The 22,186-nt window shown below is 31.9% G+C and overlaps 1 protein-coding gene across 1 annotated transcript in view; it reads right to left on the bottom strand.

The window, feature by feature from the left end:
• NKCC (sodium potassium chloride cotransporter) overlaps positions 1-22,186 on the bottom strand; it is a 96,470-nt gene that overhangs the window by 52,937 nt on the left and 21,347 nt on the right. Inside the window, exon 2 of the mRNA XM_088225088.1 lies at positions 19,829-20,656. Within this exon, the coding sequence (XP_088081214.1) occupies positions 19,829-20,116 (288 nt within the window). The 5' untranslated portion in view covers positions 20,117-20,656. The remainder of the gene's footprint in view (positions 1-19,828; positions 20,657-22,186) is intronic.

Here is a 22,186-nt window from a genome sequence, read left to right as displayed (position 1 = left end):
ACAAGACGGGCCATGGTATCCAATAATTGATGTCTTGTTCAAACATGTCTGTTAGTGACGATTTTTTATCGTTACAGTGGATTACGAATCGCTTAAAAATTAAGATATTAGCAAATAATAAGAATATTCTGTTTGAAAAATACGTGGAAAATTGATAAATGCAACTCACCAAATATGAGTATCTCGACGTTGGATTGCCTTTTTAACAAATCCGTGCTTTTGAGAATTTAAAACAGTCATCTAACGTAACTATGTTTTTAAAAAAACTAATGGGAAACATCTTGATTTAGTTTTACTTTTTATTATTTTGACCAACGAGCGCTTTCGCCTAAGTAGTCTTTCCCACCTTTTAAATAATAAAAGCTTAATCCCAATTTCGGTCCAAAAACTCCCAAAAATGGACTGTTTAACAAACTAGTTGTAAATATTTATGTTTCTGTACCCTGTTAAAATACTTATTTGATCTTATCTCCAAAATATGTTAAGAATAGTATAAAAAACAATTGGAATTCAAAACAATTCACCAGTCTTGAAGATGCCTACTTAGGCGAAAGCGCACGTTGGTCAAAATAATAAAAAGTAAAACTAAACCAAGAAGTTTCATTGATAAGTTTATTTATAATTTTATCATAATCATAAACTATGGAGTTTTATCAAGAAATACCAACAAAAAACATCAATATTATTAAAGGGAAACAGTTTAACCGCCTCATTTCAAGTTAATTGAAAGCATTGAGCATTTCACATTTAAAAAAAATTATATATAATAGGTTTTACTGCAAATAACTGACTTTTTATTCTATTTTACTGGGCACTTATAAATTGTCTCTGTTCTGAAATTGAAAATTTTTAATTATTCATAAAATTTGTATTTGAAGCACTAACATTGTGGTTATCGTTATAAGTTAACATAAATTAAAATAAAACACACTCCATCTTCACGTATTATCATCGCTACAATTTTTTTAAGTTTTGCAATTTTTAATTACTCCGCGCCGTCGTCACTAGTTCTCTTCAGCGAGTAGTCATTGGTGGGCTGACTTCCCGGAAACCGGAAATCTATCACAACACTGAAATTAGAAGATCTTGTGACGTCATTTAAAGTAGTTCATTTTTATAAATTTTAGAAAAACTTCGCCGTACAATTTAACGCTCTATTCTTTACCGCAAGTAAGAAAGCATTTTTTATATCCTATTTCCCGTAGCACGGAACTTTCTCATTGATTTTTTTAATCACGAAAATAAATATTTTGCGCCGTGGGAAGGCCACAGTGCGTAGGGTTTGAGAAGTCACTGTTTTACAAAACAATAAATAATGGTTATTTTCAACATTATTGAAGTTCCGGATTGAAATATGAGGAATTTATTTTACAACATTCTGATATTGTTTGTATAGTCCGGGTAAAAAAAAGATTTATTCTTGCACTAAGTATAAATCTATCAACAAGAGATTTTGATTATTTATTATCTTCTAAATTCTATCTTATAATTACACATCAGACGTACCCTGCACGCTACACACTTAATTAATATATTTTTATCAGTGCATAAACATTTAATCTCTTTTCATAAAAAAAAATAATTATAAAAAATAACTAGATTATAAAAATAATAAAACGCTTTGCACTTACAGTCAATCTGCTAAATAAAATAGATTTTTTACCCTTGAAAATAGACGCACTATATTTGAATTATGCTTTTTATGTAAATTATTAAATAATAAAGTAGACTCTTTTAACTTACTCTCCAAAATTAATCTTAATATCTCCTTTCGCGTGATAAGAAATAAGTATTTATTCCATCTGCCAGTCTGTAGCACTAACTATGCACAACATTCTTTCCTCTATCGTTCTTGCTCAAACTATAATGAAAAAAATTGTTGCAACAGAGAGGGAAAAACATATTTGAGAAGGGAATATGGGAGTGTAGGCATTTACAGGACTTATGACCTGTCATTGGCTGGTTTAAGTGGCCTGTTATGTAGGCTGTCTGGAGATCAGATATTTACTCAGTAAAAAACCAAATGCCGCCTACATAACGCATACATAACACCTATTTTCCTCTATGGGTGAGAATCGTGGCACCTCACTAGGGCCCAAAACAGCAAAATACTGATTTTTGAGGGTAGGTGTCTCAGAAGAACCTTGGGTGAGCGGTGGTTTGACTTTGTGCGAATAAAGTAATAAGAGAACGGACGCAGCAAATTCCAGTGAAAACTGACATCAAGCGGAGGCGATACGGTTGGCTTGGTCATGTACTGCGGATGCCTCCTGAGAGCCTTAACCACGCTTGCCTACATCGACGTCCTGGACGCCCACTGCTGACTGTTCATCGGCAGTTTATGTCAGAACTTTGAGACGCAATTTGAATTTCAATTCTACTACTTGACACCGCAAACTAAGCATTCTGGTTTATTTTTTAATTTATTTTAACAGAGAGGGAAAACATTTTTGAGAACGGAATATGGAAGTCTAGGCATTTACAGGGCTCATTACCTGTCATTGGCTGGTTTAAGTGGCCACCGTACACACTGTGTAACATTCACCATTCTGCCCATGTTTAACATCAACATTTCCTCAACTCTTCCATCTGTTGACTTTTGTGAAGTAAAAGAGCTGAAACCATTTAAATATGAATCTCCCTAGGGAGGAAATCCAGCCAGTCTGCAAGCATTTGGACTTAGTCAAACATTGTTAAGCATTCTGCGTTGAGTTGGTCAAGCATAATTAGAGATCTCATAATTCTGTTTTCAAAGCTTTTCGCAAATATCTCAGTAAGTCCTTCAATGGAGATTTCAAAGTAAGCTTCTTATACCCTTATGTACATATATCATATCTTCTTTAAGTTTCTGTACAAGTTAATAACACCGTACGGACGACAGAAGTGATGTAATGCGTTGACGATTACCGATTATAGCGTGTATCTGTAAGCAGTAATCAGTAGGATTATTAATTAACTGTAATTGTTATTTACCAACTCGTTATTCGTCACTACGTCACTAGTGATGCTAGCGACATTTTCACACTGAGCGGCCCATCACACGCGCATCATCCAAATCCACACGATATGCAACACGGTAAAATTAGGGTGGATTGACGTTTTATATAAAAAAATTTTTTTTAACTTTTTCGTATATATTGTTATTTATACTTTGGCGGGCTTATTGCCAAATGGAAATTTCTGCCAACCAACTAATAAAATCCAACCAATGTACGAAATAATTGAAAACACGCGCCAGACACACCATTAGATAAAGACATCACCCACACAAACACACCCAGGTAATTACTCTCCCATTTCATATTGTATTTAACAGTTAACGAGAAATTATTAATTAATTTTTAGATTAAAATTAGCTTTGGAATATTGTACATTAATAAACTTACGTTTATATTACTGCGTGTTAAGATCGCAAATTATAAACATAAATTCAAAACCTTGTCTGTGCAAATCAAATTACATTATAATAGTAAATTTACCTTCTAATATTTCAACCAAACACCAATTTGTTTCTACTGATTTCGATTATTTATTTTTTTAAAATAAAAAACTATGGACAACACTTATAATAATAATTAATTTATTAAACTCTTTGTACATAATGTTATTTGTACATTGGTGGGCTTATTGCGAAATGGTAATTTCTTCCAACCAACCAATAAAATAAAAGTTTTATTTTTATAATTCAAGTTACAGAACATATTTAATAGAAAAAAAAATAATAAAAAGTTAAAAATGTATAAAAATAGAAATAAACGTATTTGTTTATAAATTACCTTAAATCGAAACTATTACTCAATGGGAAAAAAGAGGAAAGAGGAAAGAGGAAAAAGGAAAGGAGGAGAGATTAAGGAAAAGAAAGGAGATGTTTCTTCAGACGTGATTTTAACAGAGATAATGTAGTAACATCTTTGATGGTGGATGGGAGATGATTCCACAGTCGAGCCGCATGGACACTATATGAGTTAGAGAAGAAAGAGGAATTGTGGATGGGTATTAAGAGAGTGCCTTGAGAATTAGAACGAAGAGGTAAACCATGAACTGATGAGCGTTGAAATTTGAAATAAAATTGTATTCTTTTGTATTTAAAAAAATGTATTCAGCGGCGACTCTCAAGTAAAAATCTCGCAAAAGGAAATCGATTGGAGATTAGTTGGTCTCCTGGGCAGGTATTCTGAATAGAATTGCGCTCGAAGAGATCGCTCTGTTAAGAGTGTATTTAGTATGTAAATACGCGTTAAAAATGCGTTTTCTGCGCGCGGTTTTGCGTTCAGAATACCACCCCTAGAGAGATTAATTTGAATTTTTTAATTTCAACACGTGCAACTAAATATGAAAATGTTCATTTATACCATTATTGCGACATTAAGCATCACCCAAAACACTTAATTAGGTTGAATTGACCAAACCGTACTTTTTTCCGTTTTTGAAGCAGTTTTATACACTATTTGACGTTTAATCATCAGTGTGGCCATTCTATGAAGCAAATAAAAAAATAAAAATCTTCAAATAAATCACTCTCTAGGGGTAGATAAGATCTAGAATACCACCCCTGGCCTGGTATTCTGAACAGAACCGTTAGAACAGTTGTTTTAATACATGAAGGTGCTGGATATGAGACAACTGTACCTAAAAGAAGCACTTACACACTTCTGGTCGAACAATAAGGAGAGGTCTCAAAAAAATGTCCGTACGAGGTTTTCTCAGAGCACGAATTCTGTCATACCCAAAACCCGTACGAATTTTGCTCAAAGACATCTCTCATTTATCGCACCGAGTGTTCAATATTTTGAAAGATATTTCATTCATGACTTCAGTCAAAAACTTAGGTATTATCATTCATAAGCATTTAGGGTGTCACGATCAGGTTAACGAAGTTAGTCGTAAACTTTATAGCAGTTTGCACTCACTTAAAAGATTACAGAATTTCTCGCCAATTAATGTTAAGCAAACATTAGTCCAGAGCTTACTTTTCCACTTCTTGACCATGCGGATGTATGTTATCCAGATGCTAACCTTGAATTACTTGATAAGTTAGAACGATTGCAGAATGTTTGTATCCGATATATATTTTATCTTCGCAAATTCAACCACATAACTGAATATCGCACGCAACTACACTGGCTCAGTATCGGGCATAGTAGAAACATTCACATTCTATCACTTCTTCACAATATTTTCAATAATCCCACTTCGCCTGTTTATCTGGGAGAGCTCTTCCAACCTCTATCACAACACGGACTATCTCTTCGTTCTAGTGACGAGAGAACTCTTTTAATACCATTTCATCGCTCTAATTTTCTTGCCTCCTCTTTCACAGTAGTAGCTGCTCAATTGTGGAATAATCTACCCACTAATGTTAGAGACGCCGCTTCTTTATTTACATTTAAGTCAAGATTGAAATGTCACTATCTAAATATTTAAGTTGTTCCTTTATCCCTCTTCTTTCCTTCCGATCCCCTCTCCTCTCTTCATAGCATAGTATTATTTTTTTATGTATTTTTATTTACCTAATCTATGTTTTTAATTTTTGTTTAAAATTGTAAGATTCAATATGTCCATGTACTTGTAATTTTCTCAAACTGAACGATTTGGGCAGGTAGGAAGAAATTGCTTTAAGGCAATATGCCTCCCCTTAAAAACTGTATATGTATATAAAGTGTTAAATAAATAAATAAATAAACATTTGGACATACTTAAAACTTAATGTTTTAACTAATATTAAACTTGTGTGGTTAAAGTTATTTTTTTTTAACAGAGATGGCGGTGTTAAGATTATTGAAAATGTTCACTTTACAGTGTATTTCTATGTTCAAAATCAAGATCCTTTTATAATATTCAATTTCTTCAACCGCAATTTCAATTTCATTTAACTCTACCGCTTTCATTGTCCCTTTCACCGTGAGTTTGGCATTCTGTGAAAGGCTTACGTCACGGGCCTGGTGGCTGAAATCTCTAACGTCTAACCTTCCGTCTATGGTTTTATTCGGCTTAAGAAATACGATCCATACTCGAATTCAGCCACCCACGCTCTTTATGCTTAGTTTATTGGGAAAAAATCCCCATTTCTCTAAAGGCTGGGCTGACGCGCAATCGCTAAACCGCCGTAACAAAAACCATTCACTTTCGAGAAAAACGTAAAAAAAATCGAACAAGCAAATCGCGATGATATTTATAAAAAAACATTTTTTTTTTTTAATTTCGTCATAATTAAGATATTTTAACGTAGACAAAGAACATATGCGAGAAGGTAATATAGATGTCTAGGCATTTACAGGGCTTATGATCTGTCATTGGCTGGTTTAAGTGGCCACTTAACACACTGTGTAACATTCACCATTCTGCACACATCTTCAATTCTGCCATCTATTGATGTTTGTGAAGTTAAAGAACGGAAACCTTTATTAATGCGGGTAAGATTCATGTGATTGAATCATTTCACCTACATACTAAGCAACGCCTGCAAATTTGTGTTCAATTTCTGTACTTCTTCATGGATCTGGTGTATTTATCAACATTTTTTGAGTTTGTCCAAATTTTCAGGCGTTGCCTAGTATATCGGTTAAATAATTCAATCACATTAATCTTACCCGCATAAAAAAAGGTTTCAGCTCTTCAACTTCACAAACATCAACAGATGAAAGAACTGAACGAATATAGATGTTAAAGTATGGGCAGAATAATGAATGTTACAAAGTGTGTAAAGTAGCCACTTAAACCAGCCAATGATAGGTTATAAGCCCTGTAGATGCCTAGTCTTCTATATTACCGTTTCGAAAATGTTTTTCGTCTCTGTTGTAATATGTTAATATAAACAGCTCCCCAGGGAGTTGAATCCAGTCCTTGTCTACAAAAATTTGGACAAATAAAAAAAACTTTGATTTCGTCATTAGGCTTATTAATTGTGAGTAAGACGCGTTCCATATAAGTCATTCAATAATAATTTTTTTTTTTTTTTAAATTCGCATCAGTTGCTGCACACAAAAGTTTGCCCAAAACTAGTTAAAATGGAGTATTAAAACTTGAAACTGTGAAAAAATTTACCTTTACTCATCGTTATAGCCTAAAATGCAGTATTTTATAAGGTTTACTGCGATTTAGTTGGTGTTCGGCGAAAACGAAGAGCAGATAATTATTTTGAGTATAAGCAGTTAGAATTAAAACATATTACATCATTAAATAAAAAAACATAGTTTAATTTTCAAAATACAATGTGAAAAATAAACAAAAAACGCGTGGCATTTATAGAATTAAAAACATTTATAATCACGCTAAAAGTATTTTTTTAAAACCACATCTTAATTTATCGAATCAGTAAATAAATAACAACAACAAACCATCACGCCGTTTTCCCGTAAGGGTAGGCAGAGAGGATAGAAATCCTCATCGCTCTATCTTTGCATACAGATCTCGATCTTTGCATCATTCATACATCTTCTCATACACGCGCGCCGATTATTCCTACTTTTAATATGTCCATTTCCAAGTGTTTGTTGGATTTGGTCATGCCATGTTTTTCTCGGTCTTCCTCTATTTCTGCATCCATCAACGTTCGCATAGTAAATATTGTTAGCCGTTCTTTCGCTGTCCATTCGCTCTACATGTCCAAACCAGCGCAGAGCTCCTTTCTTGATTATGTCGATAGTGCTTATCTCAGCCTGACATAATGTACGGATCTCAACACTTGTGCATCTATCGTACATAGTTTTACCACAAATTCAATTGAAAGATCGCATTTCGACGGCATTCAGCCTCATTTCATCCCTGTTTCCAAGTCCATACTTCGCTCCCATACATCAGACTCAGGACCAGGACTTCATTGTGATCTGCTAATTTTACCTCTTGCGACAAACATTTTGAGAAAATAATAAATACATGGACATATTGAATCTTATAATTCCATCCCTAGTAAACATAATTCCCAGATGCACAAATTCCTCTACTTGTTTTAGTATAACTTCGTTCAGTGAGTTCACATTTAGCCATACTTTCATTTCTTTCAAAACCATCACATTCGATTTATCTACATTATATTATAAATAAAAAACGACAAAATGTAAGTCTGGGTAGTTTAGGCTCTGCACGGCAGTGGCCAAGATGGAATGTCACACGCGTGAATGTTTTCCTTACAAGATAACATTAATTTTGTAACAAAAAGTACACTTTGGTGCTATGTTCTGTCAGAGTAGCGATTATAACAATGACGAACAAACACAACGTGTGGTCTCGGAAATATTGTGATAATTAGTCAATTTAATTACTAACAGTGGGCTAAGTGCTGGAGTCAAGTTACAAATTATTGGAAAGTAGGTGGTAATCGTTAATTATATCATAATAGGGCATATTATTGGAATTATATCTACTTTATTACGGGGCGCATATTTACTGGTGTAAAACTGCTCGTTAAAATATTTTTTTTACGAAAATTCATGATGGCTTTAGTATTATTTTTGTAGTATTTTTTTTGTATTTTTCCGCTTTCAAAATAGTTTTTGTATGAAAATTCATGATAATTTTGTTTTACTTATAACATTTTTTTAATAAAAAATCCTTAAAGCTTTATTTTCCGATACCAATATATTTTTGTACGAAAATTTATGATAGCATTATTTTCCGCTATCAAAATATTTTTCGGTATTAGCTGGCGAATTGAACAGCCAATATTTAAGTTTTGTAGAGTTATGTATTTATTCTGATGGCTGTACAAAAAATTAACACCTAATAGTATAATAATCACTTAACTAATACAAGTGTAATATTATACACAGTTTGCTCACCAGAAACCAAAATATGTGACAAACAGTGAAAAACCGATACTTTCAAACAACAACGTGCCAATTACTTTTAAATCATTAAAACAAATAAGTGCATTAAAACTGTTAAACCATTCCTTTTCTGTGCCAAAAACATCCGCGCGTTACGGTGCGTTGTAGTCATTACACACGCATAAAATTAGAGATTTTAAATCGAACAAATAGAATATTCATAGGCGATTACTTTTATCTTATAGTTAAAGTCAAAAGTAAGAATATTTTTAATCTGATTGCTAAAAACATGAAAAAACCAGCAGACCATGCTCGCAATGCGAACGAAAGAACCACCCCTGACAAAATTCGGAGCTACTAAATGGCGTCTGGCAGAAGTAATTGCAACTTTGCTGTTTGCGTGCGAGGCGTGAAATTATCTCTCTCGCTCCCAAATATATCTGTAGTATCAAGAGTGAGACGAAAAGAGTATGTGAGACTATAGGGAAATATAACGTATTAAAAAAATTTAATGTAATAAAGGTCTATAAAATACTGCCCACTGTTTTGGATTCCCGCAAAAACGGTGATTTTATTGGCCACGCCTCTAATACGTCACGATTCATGTTTATTTGTTCCTGCCATTGAAATTTGTGAGAAAAAAATTCACCAATCTTGTCGTCACAACAACCAAAACATTTCTCAACAATATCCATATTGATTTTAAAAATACAATTAATTATTTTAAATCCGTTTCATATATTTTTATCTGGTATGTGATATTTCCCTATCTATATTACGTTTTCGATTGAAAAAATATTTAATGACGAAAAGTATAAAAGCAGTAAATGGAATAAATGCATTTCTATCATTGTTTATGAGGCCTGTGTTGGTAGACATTATGAAATATATTTCGGTTAAAGGTCGCTGTATACACGACAAGTAAATACGAAGTTTCTTTATACTTTCAAGGTGCTGATAGTTACGCACTTTACCTTCGTTTTTGTGGACGGTAATTGATATAGAATAGGGGTCAACTTGATAAGTGATAATTTTAACTAAATACGTAGTTAAGGACTGCACAATTTGTCGTAGGAGTTTCCTTGGAATAATCGCCTCAGTGATATATGCGTAAAATCAACACCAATCTACAACAGGCCTGCACGGGTAAAAAAGATGGTCGTCATGGGTCATACAAATACTTTTTTCAAAAGAGCCACTGAACCGGGACAATTTTTTTCCTATAAAGCGGTCTCTTTTATATCCATGTTTTATTTTACAGAGGTCTACAAATATAACTAGGATTCATTCCTATTATTTATTTATTTGATTTATTCATATTTTTTCCATTATAAACTATAAAAATATTTTTTTCATTTTTCATTTTTATTTTTGCACCACAACAGGCCAGGAGACCTAATTACAGTGGTGAATTACATCACAGAACTCCCAGGCTTGAGAAAATTCACATTTAATTTTTGTGTTCTCACCGGGAATCGAACCCGGAACCTTCCGTCTGTGAGTCAAGCGTCTTGACCACTACACCACGGAGGCCGCCAATTACCAATAATGTGTCCCCACTGGGGTTACCCGTGCCGAGGACACTTAAACATATTTTATTTATTTATTTATACTTTTACATTGTTTGTATTCTTTTTTTATATGGAATAATGTTCCCTCATTGGGGTGTCCGCCGAGGGAAACATTTTACAAAATGTGAAAAATGCCTTACATTAGTTATTTAACAAAGTTAACACAATAATAATAATAATAATAAAACGTAATTAATTTAATTAACCTAATTTTCATTGACATGATAAACAATATAAACTAAAATAATCATTAAAAACAACAACCAATTTATAAAGACCAATAGACCAAATTTCATAAACAGTAGTACACACATTTTACCTATTTGGCTTGTATATGTGTGTTTTTTTTTATTATTTTCTTTTTGGCCTTTAATTTTCTTATTTTATTTACATATTTTAGATCTTAATTTTAATAGGTACTTTTATTTTTGTTTTGTAGATATAAATGAAAAGTGTAGATTTATTTTATTGATTTTTATTTTTCATATTATTTTGGTTGCATTTATGAGAACTTACTAATTATATATTTTTTTTTGAAATTAAAAATATATTCAAGGATATGTTTATTCTTTAGTTTAATTATAATTTTTTCTCTTTATTTTTCTACTTTTTAAAACATATTTCAAACCCCTTTTTTGGTTTTGTTGAGTTTTTTTCTTTCATTCTTCTTAACGCTTTTTTTTGTTTTTTCGAAGCATCAAAAACAAAATAAATATATGTTAATTATTTTATATGTGTACAATATTATGTCTGTACTCTTTTATTTAAATCTAAATAAAAACTAATGTCCGAGCAACCGATAATAAAATACTCTTTAATACTCGTAGTTCATCGGGACAAATATGTTTTAATACTTTATGTTTTTATTTTTTATAATGTATTAATATTGTAATAACATGTGTATTTTATTGAATAAAGACTCTTTATAACAAAAATACATATATTAAAAAAACAAAACTGCTATGTATATGAGTATATCGATGGTCCTTGCGTATACTACCGAATCTTTATTTTGCAAGGTTTACAAGTAAGCAAAAAAAACTTGATATATTTTTAAGAAGCTATCAGTATAAGCTACAGTATCTGATACGAGTAGCTACGTAAAAAAATACCAAGCTTTGTTTTTGATCTCCTGCAAACTTCGCGAAATGCAGATTCGATAGTATACGTAGGGACCTTGTACGTAGGATACTTGACATATGTATGAATTAGGTAAAGAGGTACACAAAGAGATACACATTTTATACATGTTTCTGTAAAATAAATACATACGTCATACAAATCGTCAGCTTGTAAGCACGCGCACAAACAGTGACGCTGTGGCTACATCTGCAAACCAAACGCTCTCTTATAGAGGTCACAATTTCGGCTTTCTCTCATACAAAGGTCAATTCAGATAGAACGATTCTCTCATACGGAGTTTTTCCGGCTTTCTTTTACAGGGTTTTCGAGGGTAAAATGACGAGACCTGAAGCCAGCTCTTTTTTAAAGATGTTTCTCTTTCGTCCAGGTCTCTTAAATCCAAATTTGACTGTTTATCGGTTTCGAGACGTATTCGTCTCTTCGTCAGGTTACTAATTACACTAATATGCAAATCCCACTATACGCTTTCACTACAGTAGTTGCACAAAAATATAAAACAAACGTGTTGTAGGATAGGACACATGATATTAAAACCTAACATTGACTCAGTATTAATGTAGATTTTTTGACTACGCGTTGTATTTATACAGAAAATTTCTTCACGGAGTTGATTATTTGGGATAGTTGCTGAATTTACATCTTTGGTGGTTTATGCTATGTATATGTATCGCATGTTATGTATATGTTTGTGTATGTTTTATATGTAGATGCATGTAGATGTGTATATGTATGGGTTCATATATGTGTGCATGGATGGCTCGGAATTTGCATTCGGTATTTTCATTTGTTACCAATAACAACCTCCATGGAAAACGCAAACGTTAATTGTTAAGTTATTATTTTCTTACTTAAGTTTTTTATTGATTTATTTTTTGTCACATTTAATGTTTACATCTTTTACATAATTAATGAATACTTAATTGTTTTTTTTTATATTTGAAAATCTTTGTTTTTAATACTTATGATGCATGTTTTCTGGACAAAATTAAATTAAAATAAAAACATCACGTTGTGACGTTGAAGTGCACGTTGGTGTCAATTTGTTTTATATAAACCTAATTATTTCATGACATTTTTTTCTAGATTCAAAATGGATTTTATTTTTATTCATTAAGCGTAAGTATGTTAAGTTAGTGTTTGTCGTTTTTTGCCTTTTTTGAGCTGCTTATATATTCGTAATAAGGGTTATTTTTTTATTTTATCTCTTCAAGTAATTGGCTAAGATCCTCGTCGTGCTCAGGTCAAAATTGTGCAAAAATCACTGCTAAAGTGCCATAATTCAGGGAGAAAATACGGGAAAACGTGTTAGTGAAAAAAAGGCATACCGCGTTTTATCCTGAGCATTCTAAAATTATGACACTCAACTCATGCTCAACGTGAATTTAGTCATTATTTAACAGCCAGCCGGGTTTCAACGTGATCTTGACATTTAATTCGAAACCAAATAAAAATGACTGCGTCGTGAAAGCGTGCAAAACTGTCCAGATAAAAGGAAAAATACTTGTTTTTGATATATAAGTACTAAGGTACATGTTTATGATTAACTTTCCAAACTAAAGATGATTAATATTCGAATATTGAATAAGGTACCTAGGTACTTGTTTATGGTTGAATTCCAGAAAATAAAATAATTAATTCTTTTTGAAAATTTCAAACTCTGCGCTACTTACTGACAGTGGTGTATTTTGTGTAGGAATCCGTTTTTCAAAAATCTATCAAATATCGATTAAAATTATTTAAGCATAACTAAAAATTAATTACAAATAAGTTCATATGTAGAATTTAAGAAATTGTAAGGGAATAAATCAGTTCAGTATCCATTAAAAATAGTTTATGTTTGTAAACGTCTAAATATATTTTTTTTTAGGAAACAAAAAAACAACATCTTCCGAATTTTTCAATATATCCATTTTAGTCGAACGCAACCCTGGAAAATCGATGAAAAACACATATATTATGCTTCAAACTTTTTTTACACCCAATATATATTGTAGATGTTATTATTTGTAAACCTTGAGGATGTAAATAGTTTTTTTTTGCAAGAAAACCGCACGTAAATCTATCAAGCCATTTTCGAATTTTTGCGAGACTAATGACGGCGATTTATTTATATATATACATATATATATATAGATTCGTATGTCGTCGGCATACATAATATTTTACTGTAAAATTGTACAATCCAAAGTCATTACTATATAAAATATATAGTATTGGGCCCAAAATCGATCCTTGTGGTACACCAAAATTAAAATTCGGTCTTTTTTTTCATTTATGTAAGTATATTTTTTCGGATTTGATAGGTATGATTTCGTTAGTTTATATTCTCGAAATCTCACTCCAGTGTAATTCAATTTTTTAACATGAAATGAGACCAATGTTTGTTTATTAGGAGGGTGAACAGCGGGGAAACCAATTTCAGCTCTAGTTTCTCGGAACGTTCTGGAATTGTTTCATTAGCAGTTAAGCGGGGGTTAACCAACTCCGATTGTCTGGCTGTATACATAGTAACACATCTTAACCTCCTGTCAATTCTCCGTCCGCGCCCTCTGGCGGATTTCAACTAACCGTATTTTAAAATTAATTAAATCCACGCCCTAATTTAGATTAAATGAGCATTATCTGGAAATTTACGATTGTTATTTATGTATGTCAAATGTAAAGTACATAGAAAATAAGTTATGCCTTGGACAGGACGCAGGATTGCCCAAAACAGGTGTTTGAATTTTATCATTTTTGAGGCGTAAATATTTTTTTCAAAATTGCAATAGAACTCCGTTCACTCGAACCCCAGGCATCCGGATCCATATCAGGAAATAAAAAATGAAAGAGATGCATAATAACAAATAAAAAATGTTGATCTTCGTCAAAGCAATTAACTCATACCCACCGGAGATGGAATTCTCAGACCCTATTAATACGAAAATTATCGATTACGCGATAACCAAATTTTATACGTGATATTCGTTCAGTCTGATTTTTAAAAAAATAGCTTCAATTCGAGCATTAATGAAAATTATCGAACCAATTTTATCATAGATTTCTTTGAAAAAACACAAATAAAAGTATTATTTGTTCGATAGGTGTTTATCGTCGCCGTGAATTTTATAACGCCCGTCGGCCGTCGTTTTCTGTGTTTATCAACATAAAATAGAAAATTCTTACAAAAAAACTTATGACACACCATCTCATTGCTTTAAAGTATTTTTTTTTTTTATAAAAAAAAAACACCACGAAACAGGCCCAAAAAGCGAATTTTTGAACTAGGGCAAATTTTGGCCCACTTCGCAACCCGCGTTATTTTTTTAACCATCAGAATCTACGAGTTAACTTTGCTGGACATGTTTAAGTTAGTTTTCAGTGTGATTCCAATTAACTGCATTATTTCAAAAGCAATACAAATTAATCTTTGAGTATATTTTACGTTTTCTTTTTTTTTAAATGCGTTAGTTTAATGGTTAATAAAATAATCTAGATTTCTGTTTCTTCAGATACTGTCTGGCACTCGTTGATCCGGATAGTTGGAGTTGTACTGTATTTGAGTTGAGAAATATTTGCGTCATAATGTACACGAGAATGCGATTTTTTTGGGAATAGACAGCGAATGAATTGCTGAAAAGATTTACAATGCGAATGTTAATAGATTTATGACCATGGCATAACCAAATCTTATAAAACTTTTTTAGTGGGAATAATCAGCGTGCGTGTATCACAAGCAGTATAAATGTAGAGTAAGTGATGTCTGAGACTGAGTGCTGTAGCGTTTTATCCTTTCTGTCTACCCCTTCGGAATATTGGCGTGATGGTTTAATTGTTTTTAAAATGTTTTTATAACTATACTAATAAATGTATACATAAAAGGAAAATATAACTTTTTAAAAAAAAAAAGAAATTTATAAAGGTCTATAAAATACTGTCCAGTAAAAAAAAAATTGCTAATTATTAGAAGCCAAAAAATACTTTTAAATTTGTAATTTTGAATTCCCACAAAAACGGTGATTCCTTTGGTCACGCCCCTAATACGTCACAATTCATGTTCATTTGTTCCCGACCATTCAAATTTGTTTAGAACATTGTCACGAATCTTGACGTCACAACTATCAAGGCCAAGCATGTCGCGTTTTTCTAGCGACGTATTAAAAAAACAAATGTAAAAAACATTTCTCCACAATATCTATATTGATTTTGAAAATACAATTGAATAGTCTTAATCCATTTCATATATTTTTATCGGTATTCGTAGTATGTGATATTTCCCTATTGCTGTGTGTTTTCCCAATTCTGATTGAATAGGGGCTTTTCTTTTTTTTTTCGATTTACGAAGTTACGATGGTAATAATATTATTATTAACGACGCTGACGCGACAATGGTTACATTATCTACAGTAGTCTTTAATTTCTAACGTTATTCCCGATTTGAAAATACCCCTTTAGTTATTTTGATTTACTAGGGGCTAATTGCATAGAAACGGTTGAGTTTAAAAATCATAAATTTAAATAATTTATGCATTTTTGCCACAACAAACAAAACAAGTTCCACGTAAAAAGTAATATAAAACGTTAACCTGTTACAAAAATGCAACGAATTTTTTTTCAACTTAACTTTTTTTTAATATGCTGTACCATATAGTTTATATTTTTTTAATATTCCAATTATCCGAAACGTATTAAGAGCTACTCAGAGTTGATCTGCGAATTTTTTGACTTACTATTTTTGTTTGAACGCAATAAATTCATTTACACAATACAGCATAAAGATTTCTCGGATTACAAAAGGATAATTATTCCTAATTTATTATATAAATAAAACACGAGTGATACTTTAATCCACAAATTTGGAATATCTAGTGGCCGGTTTCATCGCTTTCGCGACATCTTCGAGACTGGTATCTTTATTAAAAAGTTAAATGTATTTATACAGAACAGAGGTAAGGATACATAATTCAAAGTTATATGTAAGTAAATTAAATAAAGTTATTTTTATCTTAAGGATCATTATCAACAAATTTTCTATGGGTTAACTAATGAATTGATATAATGCTATTTTAATGAGTTTAAGAATTTTATTTTATTGTTGGTGTCTCATCCTTCGTGAGTGGTTTTGTAAATAATGATTTCTGAAAAACAAAATTTCAGAAATCATTATTATTATCAGAAATTATTATCAGAAAAAAAAACAAATTTCAGAAATCATTATTTACAAAACCACACTCACGAAGGATGAGACACAAAAAATAAAATAAAATACTTAAACTCATTAAAATAGCATTATATCAATTCATTAGTTAACCCATAGAAAATTTGTTGATAATGATCCTTAAGATAAAAATAACTTTATTTAATTTACTTACATATAACTTTGAATTATGTATCCTTACCTCTGTTCTGTATAAATACATTTAACTTTTTAATAATGATACCAGTCTCGAAAATGTCGCGAAAGCGATGAAACCGGTCACTGGATATTCCAAATTTGTGGATTAAAGTATCACTCGTGTTTTATTTATATAATAAATTACAATGAACTTCCATCAAGAATTTTCACTTACAAACTTAAATGTTTTAATTATTCCTATTTCGAAATAGAGCAATCTTTTTATATGCCTTCATTGGAGAAACGCAGAACTTAGAACTTGGATGGACCTTATATGCATTTTCAAAATACTCAATGCTATAAGTGATGTCCCATCTCTGTTGCAATCAATTTCTTTTCATGTTCCCAACCGTGTCACCAGTAGTCAAAATCTTTTAAGAGCAACTTTTGTTTTTATGCCTCAGTGTCCAGAATGTTAAACACCTCTCTCCCGCTTCCACTCCCACAAAGTCTACTATAAACCATTGAGTCTTTCTAAATTTGTTATAATAATTTTCTATGTATAAATGTGTCCATAAAAATGCCCATTGGGCGTATATATAAATAAATGTGTATATTAGTCAATTCATCACACGACTTGGAATTGTTTGGGATAGATCTTCCGGCTTTTCGTAGGTCTCTTCGCGAATATCTTGTATACCATTATTGTATTACCCTTTTTGTTCAGTTTCTTGTATTCGTGTTTCTGAATGTAACTGTTGTAATTGGCCTAGGCCGTATAAATAATAATAATTTTAAAAAAATATTGAGCTCATAAAAAAAAGGTTAGTTCTTGAATATTGTAAATCAAGAATAAAACCGAAGTATACATAATCCAATTATAATGAAATGAAAATAAATTCTGTGCCTTAAGGATAAACCACTGAAGTCACATTGAACCAAATGTTCGGAAAACAACATTTTGTGATTGCGCGATTTCCAAAACATCATAACTTTAGACCAAAAGAAATAATTTCAATCAATAAAGAACTTCCAATGTAACAGACAATAGTTCTTATTTTTATATTTATCTTATTAACATACGAAAATAGCATATCTGGCACTAATAAGTTTTTTGCAAAGTGGACTTCAGATTTTTATTCTAACTTAAAAAACGCATTTTTATAACGAAAGTGAACTTTGGTGTTTTATTCACGTACAAAATAGCTCATTGCGATAATTTCTGCATTTTTACATTAAAAAAGGGGACTCCCGCGTTTTATCCTTTAAGGCAGCATTTCTTAACCTTTTTCAGCCACGGACCCCTAGGAAATCAAGCACAATTTTCAAGGACCCCCTTAGTAAAAAAAAAACATTTGTTTTAATAATACAAATAGAAAAAAGACTTTTTCATAAAATAAATACGTTACTAATTAACGCACAACAGCAATATCAACACGGTTAATTAATGTGAAGGTTGAAGTTGCTTTTTTGCAACTAAATTAGTGATATTTGGGTTGATGTTACTGCTTAGTTGTAATCTCAAATCGGCTTCCACTTGATATGTGTTTCTGTATTTATTTTAAGTTTATAAAGAGCAGAGAATGCCTTTTCACAGAGGTATGTGGTTGAGAAAATCAAAAAACGTTTCAGTGCTTCTTTTGATATTACCTTATAATCTTAGCGTGTATGTAGTAGATAAAAAAAAAGTCATTTTTGTTGATAAACCATGATTATTATTATTGTTATTATTCACTCGAAAATTTGATAAAGAGGATTCTTTGAAATTACATTTCAATGCTGAATCACAAAATTTTTCTATTAATTGCTTTTTCTATGCCGTTGTCAAGCCAGTAATATCAGTGACATTTTACTCTTGGTATTATCAGTAAATTCTTATTTTTGTCGGGTACTGGAAAATAATCCCGAAACGAAAACCTTAAAGCCCGGAGGTATTTAATCATTTCGTCTTGTATTAGTGTTGGCAACATTCCTCCACCACGGGATTCCAAAAACGCCAACTGTGTAGAAAAGTGAATATTTTAGACATTATCGAGTCTTTTTTTTTAATCAAAAACTTTGTTCCAATAAAGGGAAAAAAATAATGTATGAAGCATTTGTAAAAACTAAAATATGTTATATGCAACTACTATGGGGAACAGGAAATCAAAATTATATAAACAGACTACAAAGACAGCAAAATAAAATATTAAAGTTAGTATATGACCTTCCCTATCTAACACCAACTAAAGAACTTTTTGAACAAACTAAACAATTAAATGTAACTGAACTCTTCAAACTAGAATCCTTAAAATTTATTCACAAATTAGCCACCGATGTAATGGTAGACGAAGAATTAAAACTTGAAAAAAACTGTAGCAAAAAACATGAACACAATACGAGAATATCAGAAATATATCATATACAACTTTTTAAAACGAGAAAAGGACAATCGAGACTTATAAACCATGGACTGAAATTTTACAATAAACTAACAGACAAAAGTAAAATAAAGACTCCGACAACCTTTGCAAAAGATGTTAAAAATATTATTTACAGTAGAATGTGAATTTTAAAAGTAAAAATATTTTGTTAAATGTACGTAACCCGTAAGGGTTTATCAATGAAAAATTTATATGATTTTTTTTTTTACTTGTACGATTTGACCAAAGGTCAAGCTTTTTAATGATCGTTTTAATTTTATCTTCAACTTGGAAGATGTTGTTAGCTCTCCCATGTTGACTCAAGTTCAGCTCGTTAAGGGCACGTCAGTCTCGCACACTGATCGCTGTCGCACGTTCGCCGTGTTAAGTAAGCGTAGCGATTACGAGACTTTTGGTGGCATTTATTTATTACTGTAAAATGGTGCAGAGATGAGTCTGCGGACTCCCATACATATATTCGCGGACCCCCATGGGTCCGCGGACCACAGGTTAAGAAATACTGCTCTAAGGTACAGAATATTTGCTTGTTTGCATTCGTAGACTTGCTTCTGTGAATAAGTCGTCGTCTTACACGTAAATGATCATACTTTTATATTTTTTAAATGCACTCACCTTTTCCTTGATATCTCCGTGCAGTTCTCCCAAACTCGGTCTCTTAAGCGCCCGCCTGGAGTTCCTATAGTTGTCCAATCTCGGCAACGCTTCCCTGGTCATCTGTGCCAGAGATCTCTTCCTCCTAGCTGGCCCCTCCTGGTCCCACAACACCCCGGCCGCGTCAGGGTGCTCCCGCAGAGGGGTCGTGATGATGCTGGTCGATAGGGCTCCATTACTACTCGGCCTTTCTTCGGAATCTTCCACTTTCGTCACGCTGAAGCGACCCTCGTTTAAATCCATGGACATTTTGCAATAGAATAAAACCTTTTTTGTAATCTCCGAAATCACTCATTTAGTGCGAACATAAGGGTATTTTTATTTTAATATTTGACGATACAAATAGGTCAATTTTTTTGTTGATACATAAGTAATACTGGATTCTTTTGTGGAATCTTTTATCGCTACAACACTTGATATTTTTAATGTTTATTATGATTATTAATTATTTGTTTGAATATTTAGAGAATAATTAAGTAATAAAGAAAACGTTAATAACGACACAACTATATTATTTAAATTTATTGACAGTAATTTAATTTATGTATGTCCAATCTTTTCAAGTCAACGGGCAATTTTCATCAACAGATTTGATTAAAAATTCCATATTTTCATGTACGCGTAATTAAATTTTCTTCGTTGATTTTATCGACATTTGATTGTTCAATGCACATCATATCGGTTGGTGGTTTTAATTTACCACTTAGTACTTTAATTGTTTACCGTATTAATCATTCGAGATTTGTGTTTATTGATTTATTATCGTAGTCGTTACTTTATCGTCAGCACCTAGAAAGATAAATAACATAAGATCATTATTCTCGTATATTACAGATTGTTCAGATTTAAAAGCAGCGGTTGATTGGAAAATAATTAAAAAGAGTTTAGAAGGACATGGGACTACAATTTTCAGATTGACAATGACAGATGAAAAACAAATTTAATCAATTTACGAAGAACTATGACTGGAAAAAAAATGGTATTAAACATGGACATAATACGAAAATATCAGAACAATATCATACACAACACTCTAAAACGAGACAAGGACAGTCGAGACTAATAAACCTGGGACTCAAATTATACAATAAGCTTCTAGATAAAACTAAACAAAAGACTCAGACAACCTTTAGAAAAGATGTTTAAAATATTATCACCAACAATATAATTTGAATTATGAAAAAAAAAATTGTTAAATGAATATAATCCGAAATGGTTTATAAATAAATAAAATTCCAATATCAAAAAATATTTCAAAAATAAATCAAAATCTGTCTAAGTAAATTAACATAGAAGAAATGATGAAAAAAATAATGTGAACTATGTAAATTAAGTTAAGAAAACAGTCCTATATAGAACAGCAAGCTTATTCTGTCACAATTTCGTTTAAAATGTTCGTTCGTTCGTTCGTTCGTCATATATCCATCTCACTCTAACGCAATAAAAATCGTATTTCGCTCTCGTTTCCTGTCATACGATACACATGAATCTACGAAACAAATTAGTTACAGAATAAGGCCACAGATTCCTCTAAAGCTAGGGTTTCCTAGGACAGCGGTGCCCGTATCTTAACGGCCGCAGTGAACGTTGATGCGGTGGACAGCCGTCGTAACGGTGACTAGAGAGTGGTTTCCTAGGAAAACGGTGTTGAAAACATCGTTAAAAAATAAAACCACTCTCTAGTCCCCGTCACGAAGGCTGTCCACCGCATCACCGTTCACTACGGCCGTTAAGATACGGCCACCGCTGTCCTAGGAAACCCTAGCTTTATGAGGACGATTCTTAAAATAATTTTGTATTATGTTTTTTCTTATGGTAAAATCAAAAATTATTACTTAACTAATTAATTGGTTTAATTTTATTACGCTAAACAAGTTATTTGGATGACGTTGGCTAGTTCGTTTACAAAAAAAATACGTTTGGAAAAAATATTTCTGGATGAGTTTTTTAATGAATGTTATTAAATATTTGTATATAACCACTTACCGACTTTTCTATGTTTACCGGTTTCGAGACGTACCCGTCTCTTCGTCAGGACACCAATCAAACTAACATGCAAAACCCACTACACACCTTCACCAGTTGTTGCACAAAGTATATAAAACCAACACGGCATGCATTTTAATAAGTTCATGCACTAATAAGGACAAACATACATTTATTAAATTATGAAAATATTCTATGTTGTTTAAGAAATAGTTTAAAAAAGGTAGAGGGGTTGGAGGGAGGGGGTGAGCTTAATAGGTTTAATAGAGTGACCATTACAGTGGAACATCGGATAAAGGACTTTATTGAAAGGTGTTTGATTATTGATCAAAA

The sequence above is a fragment of the Micrasema longulum genome, unplaced genomic scaffold (assembly GCF_059751315.1).
Source record: "Micrasema longulum isolate JH-2025_06_02 unplaced genomic scaffold, ASM5975131v1 h1tg000330l, whole genome shotgun sequence".
In the NCBI taxonomy this organism is placed as follows: domain Eukaryota; kingdom Metazoa; phylum Arthropoda; class Insecta; order Trichoptera; family Brachycentridae; genus Micrasema; species Micrasema longulum.
The sequence above is the reverse complement of the archived record's forward strand: the minus strand, read 5'-3'. Positions and strand labels throughout refer to the sequence as shown.